The sequence below is a fragment of the Thunnus maccoyii genome, chromosome 13, assembly GCF_910596095.1.
Source record: "Thunnus maccoyii chromosome 13, fThuMac1.1, whole genome shotgun sequence".
In the NCBI taxonomy this organism is placed as follows: Eukaryota; Metazoa; Chordata; class Actinopteri; order Scombriformes; family Scombridae; genus Thunnus; species Thunnus maccoyii.
Window position 1 is genome coordinate 2,336,624 of NC_056545.1, and position 12,779 is coordinate 2,349,402.

Here is a 12,779-nt window from a genome sequence, read left to right on the forward strand (position 1 = left end):
AAATCAAGTAGATATCTTTCAACGTTACTGTCTTTTTAGTGCCAAAGTCCCTCTTTTTGTTACTATACTTCCACCTGCAGCTCAACAGGGAAACACTGTCCGAGGAAACACAAAGAGGGAATTTGATGCTAAAAAGACTGTAAATGTGTCAGATATCCACTTGATATGACTAACTCAGACTGCTGAAGCTGAATAGAAGCTTCACATCTACTTTTAAATGACTGTGTGGACACACTGTGGATTTTGGCCTCCATCACTTCCATTGAAAGCACATTTGAAGGATCTTTTAATATCCAGTATGAACAGGAGGAATGATTAAAGCGAGGAAAACCTCTTTCACTGTTACCATGGACACCTGACTGCTGGTTTAACACACATGAAACACTGTGAACTCATCCTTTAATGATTCTGAACCTCTGTTATTAATCAACCGCATAATGTCAATAAATAATTCAACTGTTCATGTTTCTAATTGTGGTGTAAAGTCAGAAAATTCATGTTTAATCTACAGTGAAATATTAGAACAACATGTAAATATGCTGAATAAACAACATACACAAGGATCAAGAGATTTAGTTAAAGGTACTGATTTCTCTTATTGCATATATATATATAAACAAAATATCTTTTAAAGTGTTTGTCTAAAGATTATTGTCCATTATAACATGTTTAATGCTGATTAATAAAGCTATTAAGGTGACAATGTCATTATGCTTTTGTTGATATTTTGTCTCATTTATTGATTTTATGATCAGTTATGGCTGCTGGTTTGGCTCCTGTGATTTTATTCATCAAAGCACATGTTGTACTTTCAGATCATGTTCAATTAAACACATTTAAAAAAAAGAAAAAACAATCAGTTGATGATTGTATTGTTATTATTGTGTGTTTTATTGAAGCTGTTTTCTTACTTTTATGTATATATTAATTTCTCTCTGTGCAAAACTTAATGTATATTTAAAAAGTGAAAGCAAACACCTTGCTAACATTGTAATTTATGCTCTGTATTTATTATTGCTGCTGCTGCTGCTGATGATGATGATTGTATTATTACTGTTATTGTTAATTATTAAGCTTTTGCACAGAAAAAATACATAAAGGTAAAGAGAAGAGTTTCAATAAAATACATAAAGTTTATTTAAAAAGTCAAAGCGAAGAAGGAGAAGAAGAAGAAGAAGAAGAAGAAGAAGAAGAAGAAGAAGAAGAAGAAGAAGAAGAAGAAAAAGAAGAGGAGGAGGAGCTGCTGAGTTTGGCGCCTCACAGCTAACCGCCGCCTGTCTTCTATTACGTCCGCAGACACGCTTTATATACAGAAGCTCTGAAAACATGATTCACATTCGACTTTTAACTCGTTTAAAGGAAGATCAGTGAAAATGAGTGGAAGAGGCAAAGGAGGTAAAGGACTCGGTAAAGGAGGCGCCAAGCGTCACCGTAAAGTTCTCCGTGATAACATCCAGGGAATCACCAAACCCGCCATCCGCCGTCTGGCTCGCCGCGGCGGAGTCAAGCGTATCTCCGGTCTGATCTACGAGGAGACCCGCGGTGTGCTGAAGGTGTTCCTGGAGAACGTGATCCGTGATGCCGTCACCTACACCGAGCACGCCAAGAGGAAGACCGTGACCGCCATGGACGTGGTTTACGCACTGAAGAGGCAGGGCCGCACCCTGTACGGCTTCGGAGGTTAAACCTGATCCTGATCCACTGAGACCAGAACACAAAGGCTCTTTTAAGAGCCGCCACCTCCTCTAAGAGCTGTCCTGATATCACTTATACACACTAGCTTTACTGTAAAAGGTCACATTCAAAACGTTGTCCCGTTTTGGTATATAAGAACAATGTGTTTTTGTTAATACAGTCTCAAGGACTCCTGGTGGTCTTCAGATCCCAGTCTGAGTCTTCTAAACACTAGATAACTATGTTCTATTTATATAAACAAAACATACATGAACTTGTCACTGTAAAACGACTTGAATGTTTCCTGCAACTTGTGTTCCAGCTCAAAGATAAAGTTGTTTTAGCTTTAATGAGCTTACTGTGGTTTTTTTTTTTTTTTTTTTTTGTCATCATAAAATAAAAACCACTGATACGTTAATGAACTGTAGCATAAAAGGAAAATACAAAAGAAAGTACATAGAAATCATATACAATACTAATAATTTACTTTAATACTTTCCATCACTGAGAATAGACACTCATGTAATTTCAGCTCTATTGTCTGATGAAGCACCCTTTATAAAGGGTTTATAAGTATTGATTAATGATTAATAAATCATTTATTAATAATTAATAAGCATAGTTTTTGGGTTGTGAAAAACACCTTTTTTTTCTAATAGTTTAAGAAGACACGTGTGATGTTCAGCCACTAGAGAGCGCTGCAGAGCATCCAGATGAGAATCCATTCAACACTTTATTAACATTTATAACTGCAGACTTTAATTGTTTTCATTAATGGTTTATTAAATATAACTGCAGACCTGGTGACTTAGAAAATGTGAAACATTTAACTCTTTAAAAACATTAATTATCACCTTAAAACCCTTATTTTTTACATAAATTAATGATAGTTGCTTAACTAGAGGATCTGAATATTTCCTCCCCCACTGCTTTCATCCTGTTTTATAACTTGAATGTTTTTCTGATATTCATAAAATACTCACATATATATATATATATATTAAAAATACCATATATACTGTATATTTATGTGATATTTTATACTAAGTGTATTAACTGGTCGGTCTTTACTGTATCCAGGGATACCAAACGTAACCACAGTGTGGCGCGTGCCCAGTTTCACTCTCCAGAAATCAGCCAATCCTGTGCGAGCAACAGCACAGCCTCATTTGCATGAACTGCATATAAACAAACCGTCCACAGCTCACTGACACTATCCGACCCAGGAGAAACAACCAGCCGCCATCATGCCAGATCCCGTCAAAGCACCGAAGAAAGGCTCCAAGAAGGCCGTGTCCAAGAGCGTCTCCAAGACCGGCAAGAAGAAGAGAAAGACCCGCAAGGAGAGCTACGCCATCTACGTGTACAAGGTGCTGAAGCAGGTCCACCCCGACACCGGTATCTCCTCCAAGGCCATGGGTATCATGAACTCCTTTGTGGGGGACATCTTTGAGCGCATCGCCGGTGAGGCTTCCCGCCTTGCTCACTACAACAAGCGCTCCACCATCACCTCCAGGGAGATCCAGACCGCCGTCCGCCTGCTGCTGCCTGGTGAGCTGGCCAAACACGCCGTGTCTGAGGGCACCAAGGCCGTCACCAAGTACACCAGCTCCAAGTAAACCTGCTGTCTGTACCATCAACTCAAAGGTCCTTTTCAGGACCACCCACACCTTCACCTGAGAGCTTTAGTCCTTTGATATGTTCTCATTTGTGTGCATGTATATAAAGGAAAAAGTGAAGCTACAAATATAAATAGGATACATTTATTGTCACAAATCAATATGTATGACATCAACTCCAGCATTTTTATTTTATATCCTTTGTTTCCTCCAATATTATACTGGTTCACTCAGAATTTCCTTTTTTAATCAGTAAACTGTAATTGTCAATACAACAGTATATTGTGAACATTTTGCTCTTTTATACATGTAAAGTGAACATGAAGGTTTTAGTCTGTTCATTGAAAACCACCCAGGTGACGACTTCATGAAACTGGTTCAGAAATCACTACCAGTATAAACCAGTCATCAAGACAAACTGGCTGCTTTGATGAATCTAAAAAACTGAAACATATTTTGGTTTGTTTACTTCCATATGTGATATTTAATAGTTTAAGTGTTAAACCTGCTGTTTGTACCAACTCTTCATTTCTGTCACTATGTGGTTTCTTTTTTATTTACTTACTTGTTTGGTTTTGGTGAAGTTATTCCGTAGTGGTGAAATGAAATATAACACATCCATGAAATAATATAGTGTCAAATCATCGTTGGTTTGAATTGAAGCTGCTTTATTAACATGAATGAATCTGTTTGTGCAGATCAGACCACGAGTCCTGATGCTGAACAGCGTGTGACCTTTCCAAAGGTCAAAAGTGTGTTTGTGTGTTTATAAAGGAGGATTTCTAACAACACTGAAGCTCATTTAGTTGTTTGTTTGGGACTAAAGAGCTGCAGGTGACTCCAGAGCCTCAGTCCAGGAGTGAAAGAGGTTTTCCTCCCGTTCATACTGGATATTAAAATGATTATGAAGGGATCTTATGGGCATATTTCACTGTTCATTTGGCTCCTGACTGTTGTTCTAAGTAATAGTAATGACTGTCCTGACGCCTCCTTTCTGCTGCTGATTCTTCATTATTTATTGATTTATCACAACAGTAAGTCTACATTACAATCAGTAAAACAGCTGGAATATATTTGAGCTCAGATGAGCAGCTCTGCTTTAATAAAATAACCCACATTACAGGTTTACTGTTATGTTTGTATTAATCTGTATTATATAATATGATATGAGAGGAGCTGAGGGTTTGTGAAGTGTCAGGTTAACCCGCCAAATATCACAGAAAAACATACAAAATGGAGGAAAGGCGATCAGAAAGGACAAGATCAGCCTGCTTTGGGGAAAAAAATCTACGTAGGCGGAGCTGCTGAATCTTGTTCCGCCCAGCAAAGTTCGCGCCGCCTGTCCTCTCTTACGTCCGCAGACACGCTTTATATTCAGAAGCTCTGAGAACGTGATTCACATTCAACTTTTAACTTAGTTAAAAGAAGATCAGTGAAAATGAGTGGAAGAGGCAAGGGAGGTAAAGGACTCGGTAAAGGAGGCGCCAAGCGTCACCGTAAAGTTCTCCGTGATAACATCCAGGGAATCACCAAACCCGCCATCCGCCGTCTGGCTCGCCGCGGTGGAGTCAAGCGTATATCCGGTCTGATCTACGAGGAGACCCGCGGTGTGCTGAAGGTGTTCCTGGAGAACGTGATCCGTGATGCCGTCACCTACACCGAGCACGCCAAGAGGAAGACCGTGACCGCCATGGACGTGGTTTACGCCCTGAAGAGGCAGGGTCGCACCCTGTACGGCTTCGGAGGTTAAACCTGATCCTGATCCACTGAGACCAGAACACAAAGGCTCTTTTAAGAGCCGCCACCTCCTCTAAGAGCTGCCCTGATATTATTTAATAATACTCGAACTAAGAAACATTAATAGAAAAGGTTAAAACCCTGGAAAGGCAAATCCATTACTGGCTATTTATGTAACTTGAGATCTACTGTGCATATAGTAAATACCGAAAAACTACAAGAACATGTAATTCTTTTCCTGTGTAGCCTAATTTTCTCCCTTCCCTTGTTACTGAGTTGTAGTTAGACGGAGCTAAACTAGGGAATTTATTACGTAAAACCTGCCCAATTATATTTAAAAAGATGATTGACGTGGCTGTCTGGTATCTGGTCAAGCTGACTTCACAACACTCTCATCTCCCCCATGAGAAAACAATGCAGTGCACTTTTCTTTGCTTTTAGCCAGAATGAGAATTCAAATTAGCCTGATGTGGTTTGAAAGTTACTGTTAAGCTAACGAGCAGACTTGGCTACACCATCCAAATCTGTATTAATCACGGAGTAGATAAGTAGCTCAAAAGTGTAGCATAGCAATGCTAATGCTAACTGTTTCATGTAAGTAAATGAAAGATGCTAAAACACTTAGTTTCGTAGTCTGGGAGGTATAGTTCAATAAAAACAGATATGTGTGGTCTACTCTAGTCTGCTAGTTAGCTGATTAGTCAAGATAACTAGTAGACCAATGGGGTAATTGATTTTTAATGGAAAAGCTAATGCTAACAATTTCATGTATGTGAATGGAGAATGCTAAAACGATTAGCATCATATTCCAGGAGGTATAGTTAAATAAAAACACAGTTTCAGATGGTCTAACCTAGTTTGTTAGTTAGTGGATTATTCAAGCTTTCAACCAAGTAGGGTCCATTTGATAGATTTGGTACTTAATAGCAAAACGTTTAAACTATGCTAACCGTTTCATGTAAGTGAATGGAGAATGCTAAAACGATTAGCATCATATTCCAGGAGGTATAATTAAATAAAAACATAGATTTGGGTGGTCTAACCTGTTTTTCTAGTTAGTCGATTAGTCAAGCTTTCTAACCAAGTAGGGTCCATTTGATAGATTTAGTATTTTATTCCATTTCAGCAAAACGTTTTAGTGAATGAATAGAAAATAAAACGGTACTTGAGCTGAAAGTGAGCTGTCAATCAAACGTGATCAGGACACGCCCACACAGTCCTGAGAAATGGTTTGAGCAGCCAAATGTGCTGTTTTTGAGCTCAGTTTTCTAATAGTTATGAATGTTTACTTTCATCCAGATTTTTTTGGATGCTTAATGAGACACTCAACTTTGATATAATATATGCATTTTTATGATTTCAAGCCACGTTTCCAGAGACTTTAAATACTTTCTGCAACATGTGTTAAAACTTCCAGGCCACAAGGATAAATCGGCTTCACATCATTTTTGAGTTGCCAAGTTGTGAAAAGATCCCTCCTTTCTATCTCACCATATTTACTTTATCTAATAATTTAGGACATGTTCAACCACTTACACTTCAGCCCAAAATTATTCATATCCCTTAAAATTGTTGCAAATTTTTGAGAAAATGAAGGCTTCTATACCATTTCATATGGTCTTGGTAATGTCTACCATGTTTCTAGAGTATTGTAATTAACTATAAATTGAGAACAGCTGATTCAGTAGTTCTCTAGTCAGTTACTAGTCAGTTGTAAGACCAGCGAGCTTAGTGAGGACCTCTGGTTGCACATTGTGGCTGCTCACAGGACGGAGAAAGTCTATAAAACCATATACAAGTGTTCTCAAGTGCCAGTGGCCACAGAGCAAAGCATAATCAAAAAGCACAAGGAGTTCCACACTGTGAAAAATCTCAGAAGATGTGGTAGGAAGCCAAGAGTGACTCCTGCGCTGGCAAGAAAGGTAGTGAGAGAGGCCATGAAGAATCCAAGGATCACCACCATCCTGATGAATCTGAGCTATTCTGCTACCAACATCACACAAACGATCGCATAGCCTTTGCAAACCTGACACGAAAATGGAGTTGATTGGTCACAGGGACGTGGACGAAAGAAAGGAGAAGCATTCAACCCCGAGAACACCATCCCCCACGATGTGTGCCTGTCTCGGAGAAGTGGAGGTCGGCGTCCATGCAGACCAGCCTTGGTCAGTGTCTGCCTTGACACATATAGTTAATACAATCATTACAAATCTATTTTAATATATGTAGCATTTCACAGAAAATGTCTGTTGTAGTGGACATAAACAAATATAAACAGATGAGTGGACATAAAAATGTGATTTGACTTCATTTCTACATTGCAGAGGGGAAGATAAAATATGAATTACTTCTTAAAACTTCTAATTAGCTTTAATATGAAATACTGAACCATAATTATTTTTCTTTAATCAGTGTAACAATAAACCTTTCAACCACAGACAGCTGTCAGTGATGATTTTAATGTATTTATTAATGAATACATTAACAATAATTAATAAACATTAATAGAAAGTATGATACACATTAATAGTACTGCGGTGTTGTAGATTATTTATATTAAAAATAGAAGAATAAATAGTAGAATAAGAGAAGAAATGTTGACAGAGCAGCTCTGACAGGAAGTCTGGCTAAACGGCATCAAGAGCCTCGTCAGTGTGTTTGCTGCGACCAGAATCGCTTCATTTTATAACAAACTGATGATCAACAGAAGGTTGTTTTTACTTTGAGTCTGTGAACAAACATGTAAACCAGCTGGAAAACTGTTTTTGGTGAAGCTCTGATGTATTTTACAACATTTTAGGGGAGAAATGAGAGCGAAAAGCCGCTGAGCAGCGCTGTCCACGGCGGTGATCAGGTGAGGTTTGTTCCCTCCTCAAAGAAAAAGCAGAGAACATCAGAGCTCTACATGACTTCAATATGAAGAGACACAAGTCCGCTATCTGCTGACTTCACTGTCAGCCTTCAACACTTCTCACACACTGATTTTTTCCGTCTTTTATCACTAAGAGAAAACACAAGTGTCAGACATTGACGCTGCACAGAGTAAGACAGCAGCTGGACTGAGTCTCCACGGTTCTCATGGTGTGTTTAAGTACAGCCTGCTGCCTCAGACTCTCCAACAGTCAACTCAGACTCTCCGTTTGTTTCGTGTCGGATCTGAACTCAGAGGAAATAATGGCCGAAGTTGCTCCAGCTCCCGCCGCCGCCGCTCCGGCTAAAGTGGCCAAGAAGAAGGTCTCCAAGCCGAAGAAGACTGGCCCCAGCGTCAGCGAGCTAATCGTGAAGACTGTGGCCGCGTCCAAGGAGCGGAGCGGCGTGTCTGCAGCCGCCCTGAAGAAGGCTCTGGCTGCCGGAGGCTACGATGTGGAGAAGAACAAGGCCCGCGTTAAGACCGCCATCAAGAGCCTGGTGGCCAAGGGGACTCTGGTCCAGGTCAAGGGGATCGGCGCCTCTGGATCTTTCAAGATGAGCAAAAAGGTCGAGACCAAGGCCAAGAAGCCCGCAAAGAAAGCTGCTCCTAAAGCCAAGAAGCCCGCCAAGAGCCCCAAGAAACCCGCAACGGCTAAGAAGCCCAAGACAGCGGCAGCTAAGAAGACAGCAGCCGCTAAGAAATCCCCCAAGAAGGTCAAGAAGCCCGCAGCGGCCAAGAAAGCAGCCAAGAGCCCCAAGAAGGCCGCCAAGAGCCCCAAGAAAGTGGTGAAAAAGGCTCCTGCAGCTAAGAAAGCTCCCGCAAAGAAGGTCGCCAAACCCAAAGCCAAGAAGGCAGCACCCAAGAAGAAGTGAGCTGTCATCAGTCTGAACATGTGAACCTGATCAAAGGCTCTTTTAAGAGCCACACAACTTCTCTAAAGAGCAGCATCCTGATTATAATATGTTTAAACATGTAGTGTTTAATAAGCTACACATTGATAAAATTGTGATTTATTTTGTATATATATGATAAATATAAAATATCATGATTGACATGTCAGTTTGGCAGGAGAGGGAGCTCCTTTGTTCCTCTTACAGAAGGTCTCCTATTTTCTTATAACATGATCTGAACTGAGCATCAAATACAGAAAATCACTCAGGATGATGTTAAACTGTAAATATATTATGATAAAACCATTGATAGATTTATTATTACTACTGCTGTTCCCTTTCTATTACATCTAAGTTAATATGTATCAGATAAACATATTTCCTTATTGTGTTTATTGTATATATATTTATTTAGTAATTATATTTAATAAGTAGTTTGAAATGGTGTCTAAATGTCATGTAGTGTAATGTATATACCAGCCATTCTTGTATTATAAGTATGATTTCTACCCTGAATGACTAGATTATCTTTTAAATGTTTATTCCTTGTTCTGTTGGCAACACAAACAACAACCATCATTATGTTATTAATGCAGTTATAATATAAACATCTTGTAACACTGACCATCAACCTGAGATCTTCATCATGAGTGTTAGTAATTATAATGAATAACTAGTATAATAATTAGTTTCAAATGTAGGTTAATATATAGACCAGGCATTGTTTTATCATAAATATTAACTTTTAAATGTTGATTGCTGGTATTGTTCAGAACACAAGCATCAATTACAGTTCATAAATCAGTATATTTAACTGAGTGTAACACTGACTCAATATTCTGTATAGATAATAAACATGATTTGTGTCTTAATGACAGTGTACCAGAGACATGAGGATGTTTGTTCTTTATCAGGAGTGTGTGGCTCTTAAAAGAGCCGTTGTGTTGTTTAGAGGAGCCGGTTCCGTGTTTACTTCTTGGCGGGCTTCTCGGTCTTCTTGGGCAGCAGCACAGCCTGGATGTTGGGCAGCACGCCGCCCTGAGCGATGGTCACTCCGCCCAGCAGCTTGTTGAGCTCCTCGTCGTTGCGGACAGCCAGCTGCAGGTGACGGGGGATGATCCTGGTCTTCTTGTTGTCGCGGGCAGCGTTTCCAGCCAGCTCCAGGATCTCAGCGGTCAGGTACTCCAGCACAGCCGCCAGGTAGACGGGGGCTCCGGCACCGACACGCTCCGCATAGTTGCCCTTCCTCAACAGCCTGTGAACACGGCCGACTGGGAACTGGAGCCCGGCCCTGGAGGAGCGGGTCTTTGCCTTAGCGCGGGCTTTGCCTCCGGTTTTTCCTCTACCACTCATTTTTAGATTCTTCACGAGTCTGATCTCAAAGAAAATGTGATCCAACCGGTGAAAATCCTCCTTTATATTTCCGCGTAGCGCGGGACGGTTGATGCCGGACCAACCAGAAAAGAGGCTCCAGCGGCGCAGCAGAGGGCGGCCCGCTATGAAGCTTTTCCCCCAATAAGGAGCGGAGGTTCAGGCGGTGGGTCGCTCCTCTAGGCGGTGCTGAGCTCCAGGAGGAGCCGCTCACCAATCAGGACCCGGAGGTCTGAAGCAGCGTCACAGTTACGCAGCTGCTCCGACACTTTAAGAGCAGCGTGACTCTTCTGCTCACTATTATTTTCTCCTGATCAGAGAGAGAAGACACGATGGCAAGAACCAAGCAGACCGCTCGTAAATCCACCGGAGGCAAAGCCCCCAGGAAGCAGCTGGCCACCAAGGCTGCCCGTAAGAGCGCCCCGGCCACCGGCGGCGTGAAGAAGCCTCACCGTTACAGGCCCGGTACCGTGGCTCTGAGAGAGATCCGTCGCTACCAGAAATCCACCGAGCTGCTGATCCGCAAGCTGCCCTTCCAGCGCCTGGTGAGGGAGATCGCTCAGGACTTCAAGACCGACCTGCGCTTCCAGAGCTCCGCTGTCATGGCTCTGCAGGAGGCCAGCGAGGCTTACCTGGTCGGCCTGTTCGAGGACACCAACCTGTGCGCCATCCACGCCAAGAGGGTCACCATCATGCCCAAAGACATCCAGCTGGCCCGCCGCATCCGCGGAGAGAGAGCTTAAACTGTCCTCTGCTCCATAAACACAACGGCTCTTTTAAGAGCCACCAACTCTCTGACAGAGCAACACGTCCTTCTGTTAATACTTTTATTATTGTTGTTTATGTCTAATCACCTCTAAAGGTGTTACAGAGCTATGATGAGACTTAAACAAATGTAAACACTGTATAATCTTGAGTAAATCCATTCAGAAGCAGTTTTGTCTTTAGTGTACATGTATGATGGGAAAAGGTCTGTTTGTGTGTAAAAAAGCTGTAGACAGCAACATTTTACACATTTATACAGATTAAACACATTTTGTTAACCTCTGGAAAAATAATAAAGTAGACTGTGGATGAGAATGAATTCATAATAGAGTAGAACATTTAAACTACACCAACATCATTGTATAACATTTCATACCGTAAAAGCAACACTGTCATTAACTGTATATACTGTATAAATGCAGCCAGAATATCAGTCAGTCAAATGATATGAAATAAATCATTTATTTGAAATCACTTCATAGTCTGATCGTCATAAACTATCAAACTTATGAGCTTCAGGATCTATCTGCTTTTTCTGAACATCGGCTCCTTGGATCTCAGACGTTCTTCCTCTGCTGTCTTTACAGCTTAATAGATATATACTTTAACACAGGAAAATAAATCCATACATAAATGTTAAGAAAATGGTTTCACTAAATTATAGTACAATCAATCTTAATCATCAATATAATAAATCATCAACAGTAACACATCATTATATAACAACAATAATGCATAAATTACAACATTATCAGTAACCAAGGACTGAGTCTCTTGTCTGATGTCAGTTGTTCTTTGTCTTCAGTTCAGTAACTTTGTTTAAAGACGACATCACTTGTAATATTGGCTTTATGAAGGACCACAGCACACCTAGCAAATCTAGGAAAACACCATACATCACTGCATTATAGTTTATATTCATATTAAAACCAACACCTGCCATTTCCCCCCCACATGTCTCTGGATCTCTGTCATTTTAAGAGTAAATGTTCAATAGTTTCATTCTCATTACAATTATCAATAAGGCACTTTTCAGGTTTAACATAACAGCTCCACTTGATAACTGCTCAGACTGCTCGTCTCCCAACTGATATGAGACACATAATATGTCGTTTACTTTCTGATAAGCTTTTACTAAAAATATTTTTAATACATATCTGGGAGTCAGATGTCTAAATTTGTGTAGAGGAAAACACCACCATACATGTTATCGCAGTTTATTATATATGTATTTTGCTGGAAATTTCGAACCAATCAATATTTAGGTAACAACATTAGTCATAAAATCACTGTACATAAATTTATAATATGGAATAGAGCTTCTCCCACATCCCTTTTTTCCCCCTCATCTCCTTTCTTTTGATGCTTGATGCAATGTTTTTAAATTTCTACAGCTTCAAGACCTCCATCTATTTTACTTTTATAGATGTTACACAAAACTGGCAAACACACTACGTTTTCTATTGTCATGTTCCTGAGGAAAGTCAGAGCTTTCATGGGTGAATAAAGATAATTTATGGTAAAAAGATGAGGAAAATCAAAGTGTTATTGGACGGCTTAAAATCTAGAAGGTCATTAACAGTTTTTGAAATCTTTTCTTGTATTATTATGAAGAACATATAAAAATGTATTTTGGTCACTTTCAGCCAAACATTTCAGCATTTTTTAAACAAAAGAATGAATACATATACTATGCTATACTATACTTGGACTGATAATAAATATAAACACAAAATGTAATTAAAGTTTAAACAGTATAAAACAGTTAAAACTGAAAATGCTGCTCAATTAACATTTTTTTAATTAAAAAAA

At 39.9% G+C, this 12,779-nt stretch overlaps 6 protein-coding genes across 6 annotated transcripts; 5 read left to right on the plus strand and 1 right to left on the minus strand.

The window, feature by feature from the left end:
- The first annotated feature begins 1,333 nt into the window (after nt 1–1,333).
- Nucleotides 1,334–1,739, plus strand: LOC121910925 (histone H4). The gene has a single exon (XM_042432316.1). The coding sequence runs from the start codon at nt 1,374–1,376 to the stop codon at nt 1,683–1,685; it is 312 nt and encodes a 103-aa protein (XP_042288250.1). The 5' UTR covers nt 1,334–1,373; the 3' UTR covers nt 1,686–1,739.
- A 1,141-nt stretch (nt 1,740–2,880) lies between these two features.
- LOC121909610 (histone H2B 1/2-like) lies at nt 2,881–3,341 on the plus strand. The gene has a single exon (XM_042430114.1). It carries the CDS (start codon nt 2,922–2,924, stop codon nt 3,291–3,293), a length of 372 nt encoding a protein of 123 aa, XP_042286048.1. The 5' UTR covers nt 2,881–2,921; the 3' UTR covers nt 3,294–3,341.
- Nucleotides 3,342–4,716: 1,375 nt separating this feature from the next.
- LOC121910023 (histone H4) lies at nt 4,717–5,095 on the plus strand. The gene has a single exon (XM_042430939.1). It carries the CDS (start codon nt 4,732–4,734, stop codon nt 5,041–5,043), a length of 312 nt encoding a protein of 103 aa, XP_042286873.1. The 5' UTR covers nt 4,717–4,731; the 3' UTR covers nt 5,044–5,095.
- Nucleotides 5,096–8,124: 3,029 nt separating this feature from the next.
- Nucleotides 8,125–8,858, plus strand: LOC121909995 (histone H1-like). Its single transcript, XM_042430905.1, has one exon. The coding sequence runs from the start codon at nt 8,205–8,207 to the stop codon at nt 8,811–8,813; it is 609 nt and encodes a 202-aa protein (XP_042286839.1). The 5' UTR covers nt 8,125–8,204; the 3' UTR covers nt 8,814–8,858.
- An 892-nt stretch (nt 8,859–9,750) lies between these two features.
- Nucleotides 9,751–10,223, minus strand: LOC121910011 (histone H2A-like). Its single transcript, XM_042430924.1, has one exon. It carries the CDS (start codon nt 10,182–10,184, stop codon nt 9,801–9,803), a length of 384 nt encoding a protein of 127 aa, XP_042286858.1. The 5' UTR covers nt 10,185–10,223; the 3' UTR covers nt 9,751–9,800.
- A 275-nt stretch (nt 10,224–10,498) lies between these two features.
- LOC121910006 (histone H3) lies at nt 10,499–11,441 on the plus strand. The gene has a single exon (XM_042430918.1). It carries the CDS (start codon nt 10,535–10,537, stop codon nt 10,943–10,945), a length of 411 nt encoding a protein of 136 aa, XP_042286852.1. The 5' UTR covers nt 10,499–10,534; the 3' UTR covers nt 10,946–11,441.
- The last annotated feature ends 1,338 nt before the right edge of the window (nt 11,442–12,779 follow it).

Excerpts from the sequence above, each read along its gene's own strand:
- LOC121910925 (XM_042432316.1), top strand. The coding sequence starts at position 1,374 with ATGAGTGGAAGAGGCAAAGGAGGTAAAGGACTCGGTAAAGGAGGCGCC.
- LOC121909610 (XM_042430114.1), top strand. The coding sequence starts at position 2,922 with ATGCCAGATCCCGTCAAAGCACCGAAGAAAGGCTCCAAGAAGGCCGTG.
- LOC121910023 (XM_042430939.1), top strand. The coding sequence starts at position 4,732 with ATGAGTGGAAGAGGCAAGGGAGGTAAAGGACTCGGTAAAGGAGGCGCC.
- LOC121909995 (XM_042430905.1), top strand. The coding sequence starts at position 8,205 with ATGGCCGAAGTTGCTCCAGCTCCCGCCGCCGCCGCTCCGGCTAAAGTG.
- LOC121910011 (XM_042430924.1), bottom strand. The coding sequence starts at position 10,184 with ATGAGTGGTAGAGGAAAAACCGGAGGCAAAGCCCGCGCTAAGGCAAAG.
- LOC121910006 (XM_042430918.1), top strand. The coding sequence starts at position 10,535 with ATGGCAAGAACCAAGCAGACCGCTCGTAAATCCACCGGAGGCAAAGCC.